Source organism: Monodon monoceros, unplaced genomic scaffold (genome assembly GCF_005190385.1).
Source record: "Monodon monoceros isolate NGI ecotype Baffin Bay Population unplaced genomic scaffold, NGI_Narwhal_1 Super_Scaffold_3, whole genome shotgun sequence".
In the NCBI taxonomy this organism is placed as follows: domain Eukaryota; kingdom Metazoa; phylum Chordata; class Mammalia; order Artiodactyla; family Monodontidae; genus Monodon; species Monodon monoceros.
This window is the reverse complement of record NW_021703780.1, coordinates 31,934,068-31,956,124: the sequence shown is the minus strand read 5'-3', so window position 1 is coordinate 31,956,124 and position 22,057 is coordinate 31,934,068. Positions and strand designations below refer to the sequence as shown.

At 49.4% G+C, this 22,057-nt stretch overlaps 2 protein-coding genes and 1 non-coding gene across 14 annotated transcripts in view; 2 read left to right on the top strand and 1 right to left on the bottom strand.

Annotated features, from left to right (window-relative positions):
- Positions 1 to 90: 90 nt before the first annotated feature.
- DLK2 (delta like non-canonical Notch ligand 2) lies at positions 91 to 4,052 on the bottom strand. The gene is made up of 5 exons (XM_029242925.1): positions 3,962 to 4,052; positions 3,623 to 3,686; positions 2,483 to 2,613; positions 1,872 to 2,016; positions 91 to 1,010 (listed from the first exon to the last, which is right to left on the bottom strand). Exons 1-5 carry the CDS (start codon positions 4,035 to 4,037, stop codon positions 275 to 277), a joined length of 1,152 nt encoding a protein of 383 aa, XP_029098758.1. The 5' UTR covers positions 4,038 to 4,052; the 3' UTR covers positions 91 to 274.
- Positions 4,053 to 6,711: 2,659 nt separating this feature from the next.
- On the top strand, positions 6,712 to 6,783 carry TRNAE-UUC. Its single transcript has one exon. It is a non-coding gene; the product is annotated as a tRNA-Glu (tRNA).
- A 1,160-nt stretch (positions 6,784 to 7,943) lies between these two features.
- The window catches only part of TJAP1 (tight junction associated protein 1), a 37,185-nt gene continuing 23,071 nt past the window's right edge, over positions 7,944 to 22,057 (top strand). For 5 of the 12 annotated variants that reach the window (XM_029243843.1, XM_029243839.1, XM_029243844.1 and 2 more), the window contains exon 1: positions 21,077 to 21,722. The gene's annotated coding sequence lies outside the window, so the exon portion shown is untranslated. Of the gene's footprint in view, positions 7,997 to 8,202; positions 8,241 to 21,067; positions 21,723 to 22,057 lie in introns of those variants that run through there. The other 7 variants (XM_029243840.1, XM_029243837.1, XM_029243834.1 and 4 more) reach the window with 4 other exon arrangements.

Genomic DNA, 22,057 nt, shown 5'->3' with positions numbered 1-22,057 from the left:
AGTCCCGCGGCTTCCCCAGAAGCAGGCCTCTGCTCTGGCCCTCTTGCATCTGGGACTCCAGGCGGATTTTTTCTGACAAAGGAGCCCACATGCACTTCCATAGTTTTATTTGATAAAGTTCCATCTTACACTCTGTATTAAAAAAATAATATTTCTGGCATGAGGCTGAGGTCCCTCAGTGTTGGGTATCCCAGCTGAGGGGTGGCGAGAAAGGGCCAATCCACTCTGAGCGGCAGAGGAGGCGAAGGAGGGGGCAGGAAAGCCCCCACCTCCATCACAGTGCTGTGGTCTTCCCAGGCTCAGGGGGCAAGTCAGGCGGCAGGGGGAGCCCTGCCGACAGCATGCTAACCTGACACTCCTGGTCCTGGCGCGCCGGGACATAGTGTGGGGCAGGGTAGCAACAGGGTCCAGGGGGGCAGACACCCCGGCGCCAGGCCCTCAGGGTCAGCAACACCGTGGACAGGACCAGAGCGGCAGTGACAGCCCCAAACAGCACTACGGCCACCAGGCTAGACTCGCCCAGCCTGGCCTCTTGCCTCCGCACTACCTCCTTCACGGAGATGCGCAGCAGACCGGCGCCCCCGCTGTGGGGAACAGGCCCCGTGGCAGGTACCACCACAGCCAAGGTGGGCCCCGGGGGGATGTCCGCTATGGTGGCGGGATCTGGGACGGGTAAGACTAGCTCACAAGTCTTGCCACCATAGCCACTTGGGCAGAGACAGTCAAAGTCGTGGACCCGGTCCCGACAGCGGGCCCCTCTCTGGCATGGGTGGCTGGCACAGTCATCCAGGTTGATGGTGCAGAAGCGCCCAGCAAAGCCCTCAGGGCAGAGGCAGGAGAAGCGGTTGATACCGTCCAGGCAGGTGGCGCCGTTAGCACAAGGCCGCATCAGACAGTCGTCCACGTTCACCTCGCAGCGGGCACCCACAAAGCCCGCCAAGCAGCGGCATGTGAAGTTGAGGGCGAAGCCCTGGTCGTCCTGGCACTGCCCACCATTCCGGCACGGGGAGCTGAGTGGGGTGGGGGAGGGCATTTTACCGACTGCCATCTGCAGGGTAGCCCGGGTCGACATTCTGATCACTGCCACCACTACCACCCCCCTTCTAGGTATGTCACCTTGAGCCACTTTTCTGTGAGCCTCAAATGCCTCATTTTAAAACTAGGATTAGAGGAATTCCCTGGTGATCCAGTGGTTAGGACTGTGCTTTCACTGCCAAGGGCCTACGTTCGATCCCTGGTTGAGGAACTAAGATCCCACAAGCTGCACAGCACGGCCAACAAATAAATAAATAAAAGTGTTAGAAGAAATTTTAAAATAAGTTTAAAAAATATATAAAAATGGGATAAGAGCAGTACCCAGCTTCCCAAATGGTAAGGGTTAGATGAGATAATCCAGGGTCAAGCAAGTAGCAGAGGGCCTGGCCCCAAAGCAAGGCTCAAGGCAAGTGTACAGTTATTATCCACGCAGGCTCTCAGGCTTGACGTGGAAATGAGGAAGAGTCCAGACCTGTAGGCTATTTCCCCATTCACCACGAGGCATAAGGCTGCTGTGTGGAACAACTTCAGGGGCTGCGTGCCACCCTTCCTGGGAGGATGAGGGGAGTCCTAGGCCCTCAGCCTCCCCACCCAGGGGAGTCACACATTGATGTGTTACACCTCCAGCCCCTGTAGATTTTTGTCGTTGGAGAAATGGTTCACATGGTACCAAAAAAGTTGAGAAACCCTACAGATACTCTGACAGACTGGGTTTTATCTTCGAGTACCCCTGTGTGGGACTTCTGACTGTCAGCCCTAACACTGCCCCACCATCCTCTCAACAGTCCTCTCTCCTCCATCACCAGATCCTCATCTAACCTGGGGCCAGCACTCACCCTGCCTGCTCACAGGGTCCGGCCTTGCGCTCACAGTCACGCCCGTAGAAACCCGGTGGGCACACACAGTGGTACTTGCCGCCCCCGTCATATACACACTGGCCTCCGTTCCGGCAGGGGGACTGTGTGGTACAGATGTGCTCATCTGGAGAGGAGACCAGGAGGGCTCGGGGTTAGCCCCTCATGTCTGGCACCCAGACCTGCCCAGGCCCCACCCAAAGTTCTGTGGGTGTGGCTCATACTACAATCCCAGCCCGGGCTGGTACGGTGTAGTGGGGGAAAACAACAACACTGAATTTGGAGTCGGGAGGCACTCAGCCCTGGCCCTGTTAGTCTGTCTCAAAGTGCCTTTGGGCAAGTTGTATCTTGTCTGTAGATCTCAGTTTCCTCATCTGTGATATGAGTACAGTTTTCTGCAGGTGTCTTGCCTACCACATAGGGTTGTGTTTAGGACCAGTTCAGACAACAGATAGGTATAAAGTCTAAAATTATAAGCTACCATATATTTTCGGGTTTGAGCCAGACACAAGAGGCGCTCAATAAATAAGGATGGACGTTCTCCCAAGACACATGGGGTCCCCAGACAACAGCTACCCTCTCTACTCCCCTACCTTTGTCACAGAACTTGCCTGCCCAGCCACTGTGACAGATGCACTGCCAGGGCTGGTGGCAGGTACCATGCTGGCAGCCAGGCATCCTCACACAGCGCTCACAGTGCAGCCCCTCCCAGCCTGGGTCGCACCTGATGGGGAGAAGCACAGGGTCAGGGCTCTGGGTAGAAGGATGTGAAGAAATGGAGGAGGCAAGATCAGAGCTTCTAGAAAACAGACAAATATGACAGCCCCCAAGTGAAAGCAGGCCTATCCCAGGTTGATATAGGGCTGTGCAGGGTCACGGGACACATACATGGTATCAGACCATCAGACACCAGCATTCAAGTCCTGGTTCTGCACTTTGTCTAACCTTTCTGAGCCTCAGTTTTTTCACCTGTAAACTAGGGATACACCTGGCAGGGATGTGTGGAGGAGGAAATTACGATGATGTCTGTAAGTGCTCCCAGCACAACTCCTGGCATGTCTGAGGTGCTTAGAAACATTTTTTTTAAAAGAGTGACCTTGAAAGGTCATCAGGACTATCTTCCTACCCTGATTCCAGGGCAAAGGCCTGCTCTACTTCGGAGAGTCCCAAGCACCCTCAGCCCCTCCAGGACCTTGCCCTGTCAGCTCATTTCCTTATGACCAGACACTCCTTTCCTCCTGCTGCAGAATTTGCCCAACCCCACCCCACTGAGTCAATTACTCAAATTCATCAGAAAAGACTCTCGTAAGCGCTTCTCCCCAGCAACCCTTGCAACAGCCTTTCTTTTCCAGGCTAAACCAATTCTATTTATGTCTTTCCTTTATCTCCCCTTTTCCTTATGGCTCCCACTCTCCACACTCCCTCAAGCTTCGGGTCTTTCTCCTGGTATCTTGAAGAGGAATGTTGCAGAATGCCTGGTTGGGAGAGTGAAGTGGGGAGCCATAAGCTAGAAGAAGCAAAGGAGAGGCAAGGCAAAGGGGAACTGGGGCGGAGTAAGCACAGGGTGAAGGGCTGGCCTTCTGCCCTGTGTACCATGTGCACGAGGGGATGGGGAGAGAGCAGTAGAGTCTTAAGCCCCTAGACATTCTGCTCTGGGGCTTGAGCTGGTTGTGGGTGTGGAGGCCCGGGAAATGTGGAGCACAGCGTTTGGGAGCATGTGCTCGGAGAGGTACCTGCAGGAGCCATCAGGCACACAGCAGCCATGGGCCAGGTCACAGTGGGAGCTGCAGTCATCAGCTGAAAGAGATTGATGTGAGAGGAGTGATCCCGGGGTCAGCGCTCAGCTGCCTGAGATGCGGGGCTAGGGAGAGGATGCAGGGTCCCAGTAATTGGGTGGACTCAGCTCTGGGACAGGGCAGAACAGAGACTCATCCCATTCCAAAGGGATGTCCTGGGTGTCGCCAACCCCGCGGGTCGGAGCGCCTGCAGTGCCATCTCTGGCCGGCAGAGGTCAACGTGCAAGCGAGGGACAGCCGGACAGGGCCGCGACCTGAGCCCAGGGGAGCGCTCACCTCGGGCAGGCTTTACGGGTGCCCCCAGGATGCACAACAGGCACACGAGATGTAGGCAGCGGCAGCCGCTGGGCATGGTCAGCCCCGGCCCCGGGAGGGACAGACGGACCGCCAGACGTGCTGACACCTGTGGGACGGCACAGGCTGGGAGGCGGCCGGACGCGGAGATAGCGGCACAGATTCCGGTTCCGAGTGATAACGAGCCGAGAGGGGAGAGGGGCATCCAGACAGAAAAAAGCGGTGGGGGCAGCGGAGGGCGGGGGCTGGGAAGGTCTGAGCAGACGAGGGGATTGGAGACAGGAACCGGGAGCGGGCTCTGTAGGAAGGAGTTGAAAGATGGGCAGCGCAGAGCGAGGTCAGGACACTGGAAGGGCCGGGGAACGCAGTCGGACGGAGAGGGACATGGAACAGCGCCGAGGGGCGTCCTCGAGCACGGGGGCGACTAGGGGGCTGGTTCCCGGCAGCGAGCTGTCTCTGCCCCCCACCTCCGACTCCCCGCAGGACTTGCTCCCGCATCCCCTTCCTACCTCCACGGCACTCGGCTCGGCCGCGGCGCGGGGCCTGGGCACCCCAGAACGCCCCCAGCCCAGCGCGCCCCTGCCCTCGCGGTCCTCACCTCGGGCTGGGAGGCGGCGCGCCCCGGGGCGCAGAGCGAGGCCGGATCCGACGGACTCAGCTGAAGGGCTGGGCCGGGGCGCTGGACCGCCCTTAGCGGGTCGCGGGGCCAGGCGCCCAGGCGGCTGCCATGCGAGCCAGCGCTGGGGAATCTGGGGCTCAAGGCGACCCCGAGCGGCGGCGGCGGCGGCTCTTCGCACGCGCTCAGGCCGCCTGCCAGGCGCGGCGTGTGCCGGCGGAGCCCGCCTCCCCCCCCCCCCCCCCGCCCGTAGCCGGCCCGCCCCACACCCGCCCGCGCCCGGCGCCCACCCCCGGCGACGCACCGCGCACCCCCGCCCAGGCGCTCACCCTTCCTCTGGGCCTCGCGCTCTCCTGGGACCCCACCCTCCGCAGCCGCCCGACCTCTCTGCACCTCGCTCTCCCTGATGGGAGGAGGAAATTATGGGAGTCTAAATGGGAGCAGACTGTAAAGGGTCGGCCAAATGTGCACAGCCGTTATTCTCCATCTCACATCTCCGCTTTCGTGACCCGCACTGCTCACCCCACGCCCCATCTCTGCTCTCACCAGCCCGCTTCCCATCACGCTTCTCATATATATCCCATGCACGTTCAGGGCATATTTGCCGCTCCTGGCCCTCCTCCTGTCACCAGCCCACGCCTCCTCCATTTGTAAATCCTACATCACCTGCTTAATCTGTCTGCTCCCCTCCTCCTCCGCCCCGTCCGCTTCTTTCCCCCCTCATTGCCAACCACAGCCTTCCAGGATCGATCCGTGCCTAAGTATTAGCCTGGCCCACTCACCCACCCCCTCCATCCCTCCTTCCGTCACGTCTGTCTTTCCTACCCCACTACTTTCGTGACCACTACTGGGAAGCTTCTCTGAACTGGGAACGCCCCTGACTTTGTAAATGTGCCCCCCAAGTTCCCACCTGTGTACCCCGGAAAACATCCATTCTTGACCTCAGGCTAATCGTCGACTGCCCCAAACCCAGAGCTCAGACTGAGAGAGTTATGTAGGGGGAGTGAGGGAGCTCTATCCCTCCAGGCTAATGGCTCAGAGATATCTGTTCAAGGCAGAGGCAAGGGCAGGAAACCGTTTCTTGTTTGCACAAGGCAAGGGGGCAGAGATTAGGACCACCATTGTCCATCTCTAGTCCTTCAAATCAAGATTTCACCAACTTTGGACTTCCCTGGTGGTTCAGTGGTTGAGAATCCGCCTGGCGGTGTGGGGGGACACGGGTTCAAACCCTGGTCCGGGAAGATCCCACATGCCGTGGAGCAACTAAGCCCGTGTGCCACAACCACTGAGCCTGCGCTCTAGAGCCTGTGAGCCACAACTACTGAGCCCGCGTCCCACAACTACTGAAGCCCGCGCGCTTAGAGCCCATGTTCCACAAGAGAAGCCACCGCAATGAGACGCCTGCGCACTGCAACGAAGAGTAGTCCCCGCTCGCCACAACTAGAGAAAGCCCGCACGCAGCGACGAAGGCCCAACGCAGCCAAAAATGTAAAAAAAAAAAAAAGATTTCACGATCTTTAAGTTCAAAACATGGGAAGGAGGAGTCCTAGCCCGTGCAGAACAGCTTCCCATAGACACCCCCCAACAAGTCGGAGCCGCTGGACTAATTTTTCTTGCATTCTCCATTGGACAGAACAGCCACACCCACCCTATCTTCCTAGCCACCTTCCCTGGAACTCTGATCACCTCTTTCCTCAAGAGCTTTCTAAATTTGAGTTGAGTAATGCCACGGCTCTGACCATTTATTTTAATTTTTTTCACTGAAAAATTGCAAAGAACCTATCATGTCCAAAATTACTGTAAGTCAAATAGATTATGGTATATCAACCCTATGTGACTATTAAAAGTCACCTCTTGGAAGTCTAAAGATATATTTTTTTAAAAGCTAAGAATACGTCAGGTGAAGGGGAAAAAAAGCAAGGAACAAAACAGAATGTGTCTCAATGTTGGCAGTGATTTTTTTTTCCTGGATGATGGAGTTATAGGTTATTTTTTCTTATTGCTGCTTTTCAACATTTCTCATCTTTCCAAAATGAATGTGTTCAACTTTTTCTTACCATAAAAGAAATTCAGTAACATTAAAGAACTTTTAGAATAAACTAAAAATTTGGGGAATTCCCTGGTGGTCCAGTGGTTAGGACTCGGCACTTTCACTGCCGTGGCCCAGGTTCAATCCCTGGTTGGGGAACTAAGATCCCACAAGCCTCGTGGTGTGGCAAAAAAAAAAAAAAAAGTTAAAAGTTAAAAATCACTCATGATTCTATTTGCTTCATAAAACCACTGCTGTTGTTTGACTCCTTTTCCTATCCAGCTGTTTTTACACAGAACCTGTAATGTTATATCCTGCTTTCTTTTCACTCCTCATCATATATTGATAGTCCTTAAAATCATAATTTTTGTTATGGCTGCATGATAGTCTATGAAATAGATACACCCAAATTTAACCTAGCCCTCATTATTGGATACTTAGGTTGTATTTACTTTTTGCCATTATAAATTCATTCAACATATATTTACTGAGCACCTATGTGTTACTACTCCATGCCAGACATCATCCTAGGCACTGGGGCAGGCACTGGGGCTACAGCTCCCAGATAAATAAAAGTGCTACAAATTTTCATGCATAAGTTTTAGGTTCCTTCCTTAAGATAGAGTCTGAATTGATGAGTGACTGAGTCAAAGTTGTGAAAAATGAAGAGTTCCTTTTCATTAATGAAATTCACTCGCATTCACTGATGAAACAATAAAGATACTTGAAGCTTTAGAAGTTGATAGCATCAGATTGTATCACTTACTACTCCCTCATGCTTTGAAGATTTTAGCACCTGGCTTGTCACTCTCTTCACTCTCACTTCTGTCAAATTCTTGGTGATGCTTGATTTGGTACCACATAGACAATTTTTCCAACATGTGCGATACTTTGTTTGCAAAGATGGCCTCTCCAGTTCCTCTTGTCCCACGTGACACTTTGCAGTGATTTTGCTGCTCCTTGCAACAAGAGGTGGAGTCTGTTTCTCAACCCCTTGCATCTGGGCTGGTCCTAGGACTTGTTTTGACTAACAGAATGTGGCAGAAATGACACTGTGTGAGTCCGCAGAGTCTGGGCTTCAAGAGCTCTTGCAACTTCCCCTTTGCCCTCTTAGAAAACTTCCAACATCATGTAGAGAAGTCCAGTCTGGCCTGCTGGAAGATGAGAAGCCACATGAAGGAGAACTGAGATGCCCTGAGCAACATCCACCACATATGAGGTCCTGTTACCCAGCCCCAGTCAAGCTTCCAGCTGACTGCAGCCTCATGAAAGAGCCCTGGCAAGACCAAGAGAAGAACTGCTCAGCAGAGTGCAGCCATATTACCGGATCAATGGTGGATGAGCAGATAAATCGTCGGTAAACAGATAAATGGTGAGTGTTTTAAGCCACTGTGTTTTGGGATGTTGTTAATATGGCAGTAGATAACCAATAAAACCAGCTTCCCATCGCCTTGGTTTCTTCTCCACCAATGAGAAGGATGTTCCCACCCAAACCTTGTTACTACCAATTGCTTCACACAGTCCATAATCTCAGTTTTAAGTATCACACTTTCCTATTACCAACTCCTATCTTTTCAGCCCGTCGTACCTGGACTCAAACAATTCTGGATACTTAGGTATGTTTACTTTTTTGCCATTATAAATGAATTCAACAAATATTGAACTTGGATCCATTGGGATCACTCATAAGGGTCACATTATGACTTTTGTGGGCCCTAGACACTTCGCCTTCATGGGCCCCTTCCTCTATGAGAGAATATTAAAAGTTATATTTTATGATTTCCTTGGTATCAGGATGAATATAATCCAGGCTGGGTCCATTATTATATATTCATTTTTATTATATTCACTTTTTTCTTCTGATTTTAAACTAAATTAAAATATTTTGTGGACCCCTAAAACTATTGTGGGCCTTCGGCACTATGCCTCCAGGGATAAGTCAGCCCTGTCTCTCATCCATTGATCCTACCCCCTTTTCAGCAACACCTACCCCCATCACATTCACCCTTCCCTCCTTACTCAGCTTTGATTCAATGATCTATCATTATAATCAGCTCCTTGCATATACCAACTCCCCGGCCCTTCTTTCCCATCATATTCATCTGGGAAGACCCCACCGCAGTGACTTCTCCAGCCTGCACCCAAGCAGCTGAACGTGGCTGGAAATAACACATATCTAGGCTGACTGGTCTCCCTTAAATTCATGCCCTCAAACACTCTTTGTGTTGACCATCCATGCTCCTGCCTTTCCCCAGTTCTGTGCACTCTCTCAGCCCCCTCGACGGCTATTTTTACTTCCTCCTCTCTCCTCCAAACCTCCAGCCCCTCCTGTTCCTCCTCCCTCTGCTGGTGGTCTTGTTTCCAACTTCATGAAGAAAATAGAAGCAGTCTGAAGAGAATTTCCACGTGCTTCCTCCGCCTACCTACATCTGTCTCCATATACTTGCATCTGTTACCATTGATGCGATGCCAGTGTTCTTACACAGGTGAAGCCCTCCCTCCTCCTGGGCACTAGTTCCCATCCCTTCTCACCTGTGTTACTCTGGGGCCCCAGCGGTTCTCCACATCCCCTCTGCATCATCAGTTTGCTCTCTATGAGATCATTTTCATCGTCCTGTCTCCCATCCTAAAATAACCTCCCTCAATCCCATATTCTCTTCCAGCTACATTTTTCTGCTTCTCTTTACTGAAAACTCTTCAGAAACATTTGTCTATACCTGCTGTCTTCGCCTCGTCTCCTCTCATTTTCTGTTGAACCCACTCTTGCCCCACCACTCCACGAGATTTACTCTTGTCAAGGTCACCAGTGCCCTCACCCTTGCCAAATCCAACAGTTGCTTCTCAGTCTTCATCTTGATGGCTCTGTAAGCTGCACTGGACACAGTGGTTCCCTGGGCTTCTAGGCTCAGCCTCAGGAGCTTCCCTACCTACCACAATGGCCGCCCCTCCTCAGCCTCCTTTGCTTCCTCCTCAACCTTCCAATTTCTTCCACAGACCCAGGGCTCAATCCTCAGACCTCTTTTCATTTGTTTACTTATTTGGTTGCACTGGGTCTTAGTTGTGGCAGGCAGGCTCCTTAGTTGCAGCTTGCCAGCTCCTTAGTTGTGGCATGTGAACTCTTAGTTGCAGCATGCATGTGGGATCTAGTTCCCTGACCAGGGATCAAACCCGGGCCCCCTGCACTGGAGGCACGGACTCTTAACCACTGCGCCACCAGGGAAATCCCCCTCTTCTCTTTTCTACCTTCACCCACTCCCTTCGTGATCTCATCCAGCCTAATGACTTTAAATACTACCTCTAAGCTAATGACTCCCAAGTTTATATTTCCAGCTAAGATGTATCCTTGAAATCCAGCCTCGTGTATCCAACTGCCTGCTTGACGCCTCCACTTAACCACTGTCCAATAAGCAACTGAGACCTAGCATGTTCAAATGCAAACTCCTGATTTCCAGCCCCCAATAGTCTTCATATGTCAGTCTCACCCATATCAGTGAATGGCCAAGTGTTTTAGGCTAAAATCCTTGGCATCATGCTTAACTCTCCTCTTTCTCTCACATCCCATGTCCTGCAAATCCTGTTGACTCTGCCTCCAACCGAGAATTTGTCCGCCCTCCACAATCTGACCTCTAACACTTGGGTTCAAGCCCCACTATCTCCTTCCTGGACTACTGCAACAGCTTCCTAATGGATCTTCTATTGTCATGAAGAAGCTGGGGTGATCCTGATAAAGTGGAAGCCAGCTAAATGCCATGTGATATTCTAAACTGAATCCTGAAACAGAAAAAAAAAAAATCATTAGCGGAAAAACTGGTGAAGTCTGCGTAAAGTCTGAAGTTTAGTTTACACAAGGTACCAATACTGGCTTCATAGTTTTGACAAATGTACCACGGTAATGTATAATGTTAACACTGGGGCAAACTGGGTGAATGGTGTATGGGAACTGTCTTTACTATCTTTACAAACTTCCTGTAAGTTGAAAATTATTCAGGGACTTCCCTGGTGGTCCAGTGGGTAAGACTCGGCGCTCCCAATGCAGGAGTCCCAGGTTCGATCCCTGGTCAGGGAACTAGAGCCCACATGCATGTCACAACTAAAAGAGCCCGCATGCCTCAACGAACATCCGGTGTGCCACAACTAAGACCTGGCAGAGCCTAAATAAATATTTTTTTTAAAGGAAAATTATTCAAAATAAAAAGTTTGTTTAAAAGATAGAGGTCATAATTAAGTCACATCTCTGCCCAAAACCTTCCAGTGGATCCCATCTGACCTTGTTCCCTACACTCCCCCTGCCTTGCTCTGCTCCAGCTAAATTGGCCTCTGTGTTGATCCTCGAACACATCAAGCATGTTCCCTGCCTCAGGAACTTTGCACTAGCTGTTCCCTCTTCCTGAAATGCTCTTACTCAGATATTTTCGCAGTTCACTCCCCCCATTTCATTCAGTCTTCTGTTCAAATTTCATTTTAGTAAAGAGGCCCTCCCTGGTTATCCTATATAATAACCCCATTCCCACCCCTGGCATATTTCCATTACCCTACTTTATTTTTCCCCAGAACACTTTTTCCACCTGACATGTATATGTATTAGCATATTGATATATAGACTGGCTCCCTCTACTAGATTATAAACTCCGTGAGGGGAAGGACGTTATTTTTCTTTACTGCTATAACCCAGCTCTTGATTTATCATATCACATCTTGTACTATGTAGCACTGAATTTGTTTTTCTGTCTTTATTGAGACTTGGGTTTGTTTCATGGTCAGGGTGCAAGATTTAGGTTGATGGTGTGTTCACTGCTTTCTCATAACTTGGAAGAAGAAAAAAAGATGAATTTTCTATGGGCCAGGCCCTTCCATTCAATCCTTACCCCAACCCTGCAAGACAGGCATTACTACTTTTTTTTGACAGGCGTTACGATTATTCTGGTTTCGTGGATGAGGAAGGAGGAGATACGAGGGGTTAGGTGACTCCCCCAAGGTCACAGAGCTAGTGAGTGATGAAGCCAGGGCTTTGACCCAGGCTGGCCTTTGCCCTGTGCCAAGCTATCGATTTTGGCAATTGTGCAAGGGTATAGCAGACTGTGGTCTCCAAAAGCGGCTGCCACAAGATCTCCCGCCCCACATGCTCTTCTTATGTGACTTTGACATTCCTCCCATTGAGAGATAGGGTCTATGTTCCCTCCCCTTGCCTTTAGACAGGCTTGTAACTATGGTGGAAGTGATGCTATGTGACTTCTGAGGTTAGATCACAAAATATGATTCAGGTTTCACCTGACTCTCTTGGGACACTTGCCTTTGGAGGCCTGAGTTGCTGTGTAATCAGTCTTATTGCCCTGAGGTCACCATGCTGTGAGGAACCCAAACTAGCCCCAGTGGAGACGCCACATGGAGAGGACCTGAGACACGTGGCGAAACAGAGGGGCCCGGAGAGCCCAGCTGCTCCCGCTCCTGCTGTTTCAGCTCCAACTGACAGTTGCATGAGAGACAAAGTCAGAGCCGCCCAGCTGAGCCCTTCCTGAATCACCCACAGGAATCTGAGAGATAATACAATGATTGTTGTCTTAAGCCACTAAGTTTTGAGGTGATTTGTTATATTCAGTGATAGATACCTGGAACAAAGGGAGTAACAAAATGTCAGAAGCATTCAGTGGGCAAGTCCCTTCTTTCTGGCCCTAAGTTTCCCTTGTAAACAGTGGGCATTAACTCAGTGGCCTCTAAGGATGGTTCCAGCCCTAATGGTTGGTGCTTATCCATAATGATGCCACATCCCTCATTGTCCATTTTTTTGCTGCCTCCTTAATACCCAGTCATTATCCCACCACACCATTATTCCCAGAGTGAAAACTAATGCCCTCCAATACCAAGGAATGTCTGTGGATCTGCTGGGGAAAGGAGATGGGCGCCTCTGGCCCTAATCTGCTTGAGATGTCTTGAAGTGGAGGTAGTGAAGTAAAGTGAACAGGATTTGGAATCTGGCCACTGATTGGCATTGGCTGTGTGACCTCTGAGAAAGTCTCATAACCTTTTTGGGCCTCAGTTTCCTCGTTTGTAAAATGGGGAGAATAGTACCAGCCTTCCTCTCTAACGGGGTTGCTGCGAGGGCAGGATGAGATAGTGTGTGTACAAGCGAAGATATGTGTATAGGAGGTGGGAGAATGGAGGCTGGGACGAGTGGTTGCTGAGGCTTTGGGGAGGGGGTGGTCCCTGGTAAAGTCAGTTTCCTGCCCTGGAGTAGGAGAAGGGGTTAGTGATGAGAGCAATGATGGGAAGTTGAACTGCGCTGTGCTGGGCTGTGCTGGGGCTTGTATCTCAGCATCTGTTTCTGTTCCACTATCTTTTTTTTTTTTTTAATATTTATTTATTTAGTTGCACTGGGTCTTAGTTGCGGCAGGCAGGCTCCTTAGTTGTGGCAGGTGGGCTTCTTAGTTGCGGCTCGCCAGCTCTTTTGTTGTGACATGCATGTGGGATCTAGTTCCCTGACCAGGGATCGAACCCAGGCCCCCTGCACTGGGAGCGTGGAGTCTTAACCACTGTGCCACCACGGAAGTCCCCCGTTCCAGTATCTCTGAGAATCCATTACTAGGGGTGGAGGATTGACGTAAAGGACACCACTGAGTCCAGGCTTCAGTCTCTGCAAAACTTTCTAACACACACACCCCTCGCCTATTTAACAGTCACCCAGGAAAGAGGGCTTGTCTCACTGCTTGGATTTCCAAGAATCCCCTGAAACAAACCTATTTCCAGCAGAGAACTTTCCATTCTCTGGGTAACTGAGGCTTCAAACCTTAAAGCCATCCTCACCTCCTCTATTCCCTTGTTCAGGCTGCTCACCAAACGTTGTCCAGTCCTCTTTCTCTTGGGACCCTGGGTCCATTCGGTCTCACTGTCTCAGTCCTTGTCCACCTTCCTCAACACACCAGACTCAAGACAAGCATTTCCTACCTGGTCTCTCAGCTTCAGAACTGCTTCTTCCTCCCACGCACCTGTTCTGCAGCATGCCTTGAGGTTAAACGCTCCGCATCACCATCCTCCGTGGCTCAGCAGCCTGAGATTGCTCCTATTACTCTTCAGGCCATGTGATATCAAGGTAAGAGTACCAGAAGCTGCTTCAAATCCTGGCTCCATCATCCACAGCTGAGTGACCTTCAGGAGATAACTAACTTCTCTGAGCCTCAAGGTCCTCGCTGATAAAAGAGAGGAACACCCTATGTACCAGGCACTGTTCTAAGCACTTTACATGCATGAACTCATCTGAGCATTACAACTCTGTGAGGTAGGTACGATGCTTAACCCCATTTTACAGATGGGGAAAGTGAGGCACAGAGCACTTCAGTCATTTGCCCATGTTTTGCAGCTAGTTAACTGCAGGATAGCAACCCAGGCAGTCTGTTTCAGACACCCTGCTATTTTTTTTTTTTTTTTTTGGCCACGACATGTGGAATCTTAGTTCCCTGACCAGGGATCACACCCTCGCCCCCTGCAGTGGAAGCACGAAGTCCTAACCACTGGACCACCAGGGAAGTCCATCAAAGACCCTGCTCTTATCCCTGGGAAAAGTGACTGGTATGGGCTGTCTGGTGCTAATCAATTCTTGTCTTTAATTTCTGCTTCACAATACCACTTAGTGGCTACTCTTCGGAGGACTTTGGGAATAGGTTGGGCTAGAAGCCTGATGACTTTGGGATCCTCCTAAACCTACCTGAATAGTGGCCTCTTTTGGAGGGGTGCCAGTAGACATCTGAGACTCATTTCTGGCTTTGATCCCAGACCCTACCAGTAACTACTGCTCTAGAATACCCCAGATTCCCAACCCTCTGGATTCCCCACTTCCCTGAGCATTTCCTTTCTGAGTACCTGCCAATCAACCCTTCCTCCAGGGCCCCCAGCCACGTGGATTCATCTTTTTGGCCTTCCCTTGGGGGCGGGTTCCCAGGTTCCCTTCCTCTCTCCCTAATCTCCTTTCAAACCAAAAGTTTTGTGTATTACCAACACCAAATAAGGGTGCAGAGACAAGAGAACAGGGAGCAAGAGGAGCTCCTCATTCATTTGCATATTTATTGACCCACCCACAGATATTTCTCTGTCTCCCCATCAGAGCCTCACATATGGTCAGGAGCTGGGAAGGGATCACAGATGCTCAGTAAGCATTAGTCAAATGAGTGCAACAATTAATACGAATGAAAACAGGTACTGGGCCTTGATCTCAAGCAGCTTACAGTCTAGTAGGGCAGGCACACCCATTCACTACCCACACACCCCAAGTAAACAGGGGACCAGATGCACCTGCGGGGCCTGGGCCTCACGGAGATCCAGGGGCATGCAGGCCTGGCCCTTGTCCTCACCAGGTAAGGGACCATCATCTGCCTGCTTGTTTTGTCCTGCCACTGCCCCTCCAAGCCGGTTCTGACCAGTCCAACAAGTAGGGGCTGCAGGTGGGCACTGAATTCGTGCAGGGAGGGAGTCAGGTGTATCCATGTTGTCCCACCCTTCGCTGGGCCTTTCTGCCAGCACAGGGCCCTGACACAAATGCCCTCCCCCTCTGGTTGTTTCCTGTCCTCCACCCCAACCTCTCCCTCACAGCAGGAGTTGGAGACAGCTGCTTAAGGCCTGAAATCTAAACCAACAATTGTGCCCCTCCTTTTGGCTTTGTTGGACTGTGGGTGTTGTGGGGGGAGAGGGCTTATTATGTGCCTTAGGGGCTCCCTGAGGAGTGCCAAGTCTCAGGCCCTGGATGCCACACTTGGGGTATCTGGAGATACCTGCTCAGGGAAAGGAAGGAAGCTGGATGAGGGTAGATGCTGACTGTGGGTGTTGGGTTAGTTGAGAAGTGGCAGAGGGGGACACTTTGCCCGCTGACGTGCTAAGTGCGCAGTCGCGCAGTTAGTGTCCAAATGTCAAGAGAGGGGATGCATCCATTTGGAATCATGAGAGTTTGCAGATTCCTGTGCACAGGTCTGAAAGGGCAAGAGGTTCACCCATATCCAGAACTATGAGTGTAAAGCATAGCACTACCAGTGCCCATGAGGGGGTGGTGGAGGAGACAGCCCAGGCAGGTCCTGCTCCAGCCTCTCCAGCAGCCGCTAAAGGAGCCATCCCAGGAGGTTTACCTGAAGCTTCTGGGAGCTGGGCCTCCTCTTTTAACATTTCATGTATGAACAGTTACTTGGTCTATGGGACAGCACAAACATTCAAGGCCAAGTTTCAGGTACAGACCTGGGATGGAGGGAAGCCCTCTTGATTCGGCAAAGAGACAGGGGATGGCAGAACGACCCAGATGCTACTGGGTCAGAGTGAAGTTGGACCTGCCAAACAGGCCCCAGTGCCGTCCAGAAGAGGGAGGTAAGCTGGTGCTTCTGCACTTTCTGAGCTTCCCCAGGACTCAAAATTGAAGTCTGAGAAGGGAGGCACCTGCCCAAAGTCTGAGTGGGGAGACAAGCCCTGCCCTCAGGGAGCCCACCAGAAGCCAGAAGACAAGACTCAGTATCATATAAAGATATACGGGATGTATATTTTAAAGTTTTTTTTTTTTACCGGAAATATTTTTATTGTGGTAAAATATATATAATATTTTCCTTTGTAGCCAACTTTAAGTGTACAATTCAGTGGCATTAACACTGATTGCCAACATACACATTGTTGTACAACGATCACCACTATCCGGCTCCAGAATTTTTCATCTTCCCAAACTGAAACTCTACACCCATTAAATAGTAACTCCCCATCCCCCATTTCCCAGCACCTGGCAACCACCATTCTATTTTCTGTCTCTAAGAATGTGATTACTCTAGGAACCTCGTATAGGTGGAATCGTGGAGTATTTGTGACTGGCTTAATGTACATAGCATGGTGCCTTCAAAGTGCATCCATGCTGTAGCATGTGTCAGAATTTCCTTTTTACGGCTGAAAAATATTATATTGTGTGTATATACCACATTTTGTTAGTCCATTTGTGCTTTACACTTGGGTTGCTTCCACCTTTTGGCTATTGTAATAGTGCTGCTGTGCATAGCATTATTTCATATATATCAGTGAAGAAATATTTATTTGAGTTCCTGCCTTTATTAAGTACCTTTTAAGAGTTAAGTGGGTTTAAGAATATTTAAGAATACAAGATCCTGCAAAGACTCAAGGTCTTGATTTATTTATTTTTAAAAATATTTATTTATTTGGCTGCGTCGGGTCTTAGTTGCAGCATGTGGGCTCTTACCTGGGCCCCCTGCATTGGGAGTGCAGAGTCTTAACCACTGGACCACCAGGGAAGTCCCTGTTTATTTATTTATTTATGGTCTTTAAAATTACATTTCTTAGGGACTTCCCTGGTGGCCCAGTGGTTAAGAATCCGCCTGCCAGTGCAGGAGACACGGGTTTGAGCCCTGGTCCGGGAAGATCCCACATGCTGAGGAGCAGCTAAGCCCATGTGCCACAACTACTGAGCCTGAGCTCTAGAGCCTGTGAGCCACAACTACTGAGCCCGCGTGCCACAACTACTGAAGCCCGTGCGCCTAGAACCTGTGCTCGGCAACAAGAGAAGCCACCGCAATGAGAAGCCCACGCACTGCAACGAAGAGTAGCCCCCGTTTGCCGCAGCTAGAGAAAGCCTGTGCACAGCAATGAAGACCCAATGCAGCCAAAAATATAAATAACTAAAAATAAATAAATTTTAAAAATTACATTTCTTAGACTCCCATCAAATTCAACATCCCAAATTAGGAAAAAGACATCTATACATAATAAAAGCTTATCCACCAGTGTGGCAGTCATGGACTTCTATTAATAGAAGAATTAGGAAATGTGTACAACTTAAATCTAGGGAAGCAGACTGAGTTTTCACCTGTTGAGGTTTTGAAAACATTGTCAAAACAACCAGGTAAATAGGGTTCAGCTTGTCTAATCAGGTCATAAATGAGAAGATAGGTAGCCTTTCGGCTTCAAACTATTAGTAGATAATGTCAGTTGCAACCAGAATGGCTGAATATGGTTTAAGGCCCTTCAAGCTAACATGATGAACAGTTCAAAGGACTCTGGGGCTGAAGCCAGGATGGTTTCAGCTCTTTTCCCAGCAGTTTCCTCCAATACCTGCAGCTCAAATTGCTGTCTTATTCTAAGACCCACTTCTTCTTCCTTTTTAAAATTTTTATTGAAGTAGAGTTGGTTTACAGCGTTGTGTTAATTTCTGCTGTACAGCAGTGTGACTCAGTTATACATCTATGTACGCTCTCCTTCATATTCTTTTCCATCATGGCTAATCACAGGATATTGAATAGAGTTCCCTGTGCTCTACAATAGGACCTTGTTGTTTATCCATCCTATGTATAATAGTTTGCACCTGCCAATTCCAAATTCCCAGTCTTTCCCTCCCCTAACCCCCCTACCCCTTGGCAACCACAAGTCTGTTCTCTATGTTTGTATGTTTCTGTTTCGTAGATATGTTCCTTTGTGTCATATTTTAGATTCCATATATAAGTGATATATGGTATTTGTCTTTCTCTTTCTGACTTACTTCACTTAGTATGATAATCTCTAGGTCCGTCCATGTTGCTGAAAATGGCATTATTTCATTCCTTTTTATGGCTGAGTAATATATATATATATATATATATATATATATATATATATGCCATAGGTTCTTTGTCCATTCATCTGTCGATGGACATTTAGGTTGTTTCCATGTCTTGGCTATTGTAAATAATGCTGCTATGAACATAGGGGCGAATGTATCCTAAGACCCACTTCCATTCCGAAGCTCTCTTCTGCTAAGTGTGGACACCACACAAACATTCATTCCAATGGGGAGACTGGATCTACATGAGTGAAATCAGGAGAAAGAACTGTCTTGGACCTGGGTGGATTGTGACCTGGGAAATACTTGCCCATGCTTACTCAGGTGGGCCCTACAGCCCCTGTAGCCCTGTGAACACCAAGGCACAGTCATGAAAGCTGCCATCAAAAGGTAGTTAGCTTGACTCTACCACAAATTGCAGCTACTTCATAAAACCCTGAAAGCCTAGAAGAGATCCTTAATCTTTACCACCTTCCTCATAGTTCTTTTACAGTGAGAGCGAACAAGTATGTAATTGTGGTCTAATGAATGTATAGGTACACACGCATGTGTGCATTTGTACATCCATGGAGAAAGGAGTGATGAGGTCAGCCAGCCTCCTCATAGTAAAAAGAACTTTATCTTACATATCCTAAAAGTTAAAAACTCTGGAGGACTGTGACTCCCTTTCTTTTCAAAGGTATATTTATGTTTACTGACACTTCCCCTGTTTACAAAATATAAACTTAAATCGTTTTTCAGATTTATATACCCTAAGTTTGTTTACCTGACAGTTCATGGGCCTCCCTCCTCCTCTGGATCCCAAAACAATTTAGGGAAAAGTAGAGAGATGATCTTTCTTTTCTCTTTCTTCTTTCAGTCAGATTCCTTTAGCAAAGAGTAAAAGTCATCTCAAAAAAATCTGAGTTTGTGGTCTTATATCGCAATGAATGTCACATTTTGAAAGTAGTGTATGGACAATTTAAAGGGAACCATGTGGAAACGTACAATGACCGGGAACCCCTATTTGATAAAGCTCTGCAAGAACCAATATAATTGATTCATTTAGTATAATTTTATTAAATTAATAATAATAAACAGTTGAATGGGATTGAAAAAAGTGGACAGGATGAGAAATAAAGATGACTGACCCCTCCTTCCAAGGGCCTGGGGATCTTTGCTGAGGTTTTATTTGTTGTGCTGTTAGAGGAGTGAGTGCTTGAGGCCAGCTCCACCAAGGGACAAACTGGGCGCCCAACCCTCGGCCCAGGGAAATGGGACACCTCTCCACTCTAAAATGTTGATGAGCTGTAGAGGGGAGAAGAACAGGGGAGCAGATGGAATTCCTGGACAATTGTTCCGGCTGTCACCAGAGAAGACAGGCAGGAGGGAGCACTGGATAATTTACAGAGGAACAGATGCTGAGGCTCCTCCGGAACCATCTGGCCAAAAGAGGCCTGGGCTCGGGGTGGATTTCGTCTTTAGATCTGAGTAAACTCCTCAGCCTCCTGCCCATCCCATTTCCTCTACCTGAACTGGGGCTTTCCCAGGAGAGCTCTGCTCCCTGAGGACCCTGCTCCAGAGTTCCACCTGGCCCTCACCCGACTCCCTCCCTCCCTTGCTGCGTCTGGCTTCTGTCTTCCTTCCTATTCTTGATATGGCCAAGTCTGGCCTTAGGGACCTGTACCTTCCATTTATGCATTTCCCTATTTTACAGTATTTTCAATTTCTTCTCCCCATCAATACATTCCAAAATCCCTCTATCACTTATCTCCATGCCATTTATTCATTCAATAAACATTTATTGAGTGCCTACTATACCAGGCATTGCTTTAGATACAGTAACGAATGAGAAAAAGGTCCCAGAGCTCTGGAGTTTGCATTATAGTGGGAGATGGTCAACAAACAAAAATATAATATGTCACATAGTGATAAGTGCTGTGAAAGAAAACATTAAAGCAGGGTAAGGGAGAGTGATTGGGGATGTTGTTTTAGATAGTTTGGCCAGGGAAGGCTTCTCTGAGGTGGTAACATCTGGGCAGAGACACAATGAGAGGAAATATATGGAGGAAGCACATCCCAGGCACAAGGAAGAGCAAGCCTAAAAGCCCTGAGGCAGGAGTATTCTTAGTGAGTGGCAGAATGCTATGCTATTTATTTCTTAAGTATTTATTGTGTGCCAGGCACCTGCTAGGGAATATGAAGATGTAATCAGATGTAGTTTTTGCCCTGAAGGAGCAGCAGTTTAGTGAGAGACACAACATGTAAATAAATAATTACAGCACAGGTAGCTACAATGAAGTTATGTGCAAGTGGCTAGAGATACCCAGCAAAAGGAGCACCAAATCCAATCTAGGATATTGGGAAAGGCTTCCTGGAGGAGGTGATAATTTGAGTTGAGGGCTGAAGGAGGAGTAGGAATTCATAATGCAAGGGGAGGAGAGGGCTTGGACGTTTTCAGGCCTAATGGCCTGAAAACAGGACAATGGGGAACATGAAGTCCCCGGGAGAGGTGGAAAATGAGGCTGATGAAGGGGCGAAGAAGCTGGGTCTTAGAGATTTCCATGTGGCAAGTTAAGAAACTGCCTTTTATCCTTTGGGTGATGGGGAACCAGTGCTGCAACTCCCTCACTATATTTTTGTGCTGTTTGCCCCCAGTCTTTTTTGGTTTTGTTTTTTGAATACCAGAATCTTTCCCCACTTTTCTCGCTATCGCCCTACTCCTGACACCTCCTTCCTTCTTCTGCTGCCAGGCCACCAAAGCCTGCTCTTACGAGCTCCCCGTCTTTCCACCTTGTCTGGCGCCCCACTATTCCCCAGTTGGAAGCCACGCCCCCATGACCACGCCCCCGATGACGCACGACGCCTAGGGCGTGGGGATTCCCGCGGCCGTGACCACTACCCGGCCTGCCCTGCGGCAAGATGGCGGTCTGAAGGGAGTGGGCAGCGGCAGAAAGTTTGTTGTGGGATTGGAGTAGTCGGGCCGGGAGTTTAGACTTGTAGGGGATCATGGGGACACCAACATGGAGTTCGGGCGGAGGAAGGACTAGCACCGGGGTTAAGAAGAGGAAATGGAGTGGTGGAAGGTTGGAGGCGGAGAGAAAAAAAGGCGATAGGAATGGAGGGGAGGGGGCCTAGATTCCAGTGGTAGCCCTGGGGCAGGGGATCCGAGGCGGGGCAACCAGAAGTAGGTACGCAGCCCCGGAAAAGCAGAGTCACGAACTGGAGCGGAACTTCTTAGCGGAGAGTAAAAAGCCTGGAGTGTGGGGCGGAGGCCCGACCGTACCAGGCCGGTGGGAGAGGAAAGGGGTCTTTTCCGTGGAGGAGGAGAGTAGGGAAGGGGGGAAGAGAGACCTGAAGGATGTTGGGCAGGTTTGGTAAAGAGGGAACTAAAGCCAATCAAATGACCATCTTCTAGACTTAGATCAGCCTTTTCACAGTTCTTATAGCAGCATCTGCCCCAATTTCAGCTGAAGACTCAGGGGCCCCAGGGACTGGAAGAAATCACAATACTTGGAAAGAAGAAGAGGTAGCGACTTGCCCCAGCTCAGCCCCAGAGCGGGTAAGGTGGCCTCCGGTGACAGGCTGGCATGCTCCCTGGGAGCGGAGCAGGATGCATGGGCTACGAGTGACGCTGAAAATTATTTAATCTGAGAAGGGCACTCTTCTATAGAGGCTGCCCTTTGCCTGTGGTCCCTAAGTTAATGTTCTTAGATCTCACGCTGATTTTTGAGAGTTGGGTGTAGAATTGAGCCGTGTATGCCTTCACCTGTGCAGGCGAACGTGGGCAAGAGCGTAGAGATCAGGCTGAAAGTATTTGAACACATCCCTGTCACAAGCAGTGCATTCATGCTCACTGTATTTTCTTTGCTCTCCCCATCACATCTTCAGTTTGGT

What these genes read in the sequence shown, in the direction of transcription:
- DLK2 (XM_029242925.1), bottom strand. Translation starts at nt 4,037, where the DNA reads ATGCCCAGCGGCTGCCGCTGCCTACATCTCGTGTGCCTGTTGTGCATC. An exon ending in ACCCGTAAAGCCTGCCCGAG is followed by an intron (nt 3,687 to 3,961) that starts GTGAGCGCTCCC and finishes AATCTCTTTCAG; the next exon opens with CTGATGACTGCAGCTCCCAC. An exon ending in AGGCAAGTTCTGTGACAAAG is followed by an intron (nt 2,017 to 2,482) that starts GTAGGGGAGTAG and finishes TCTCCTCTCCAG; the next exon opens with ATGAGCACATCTGTACCACA.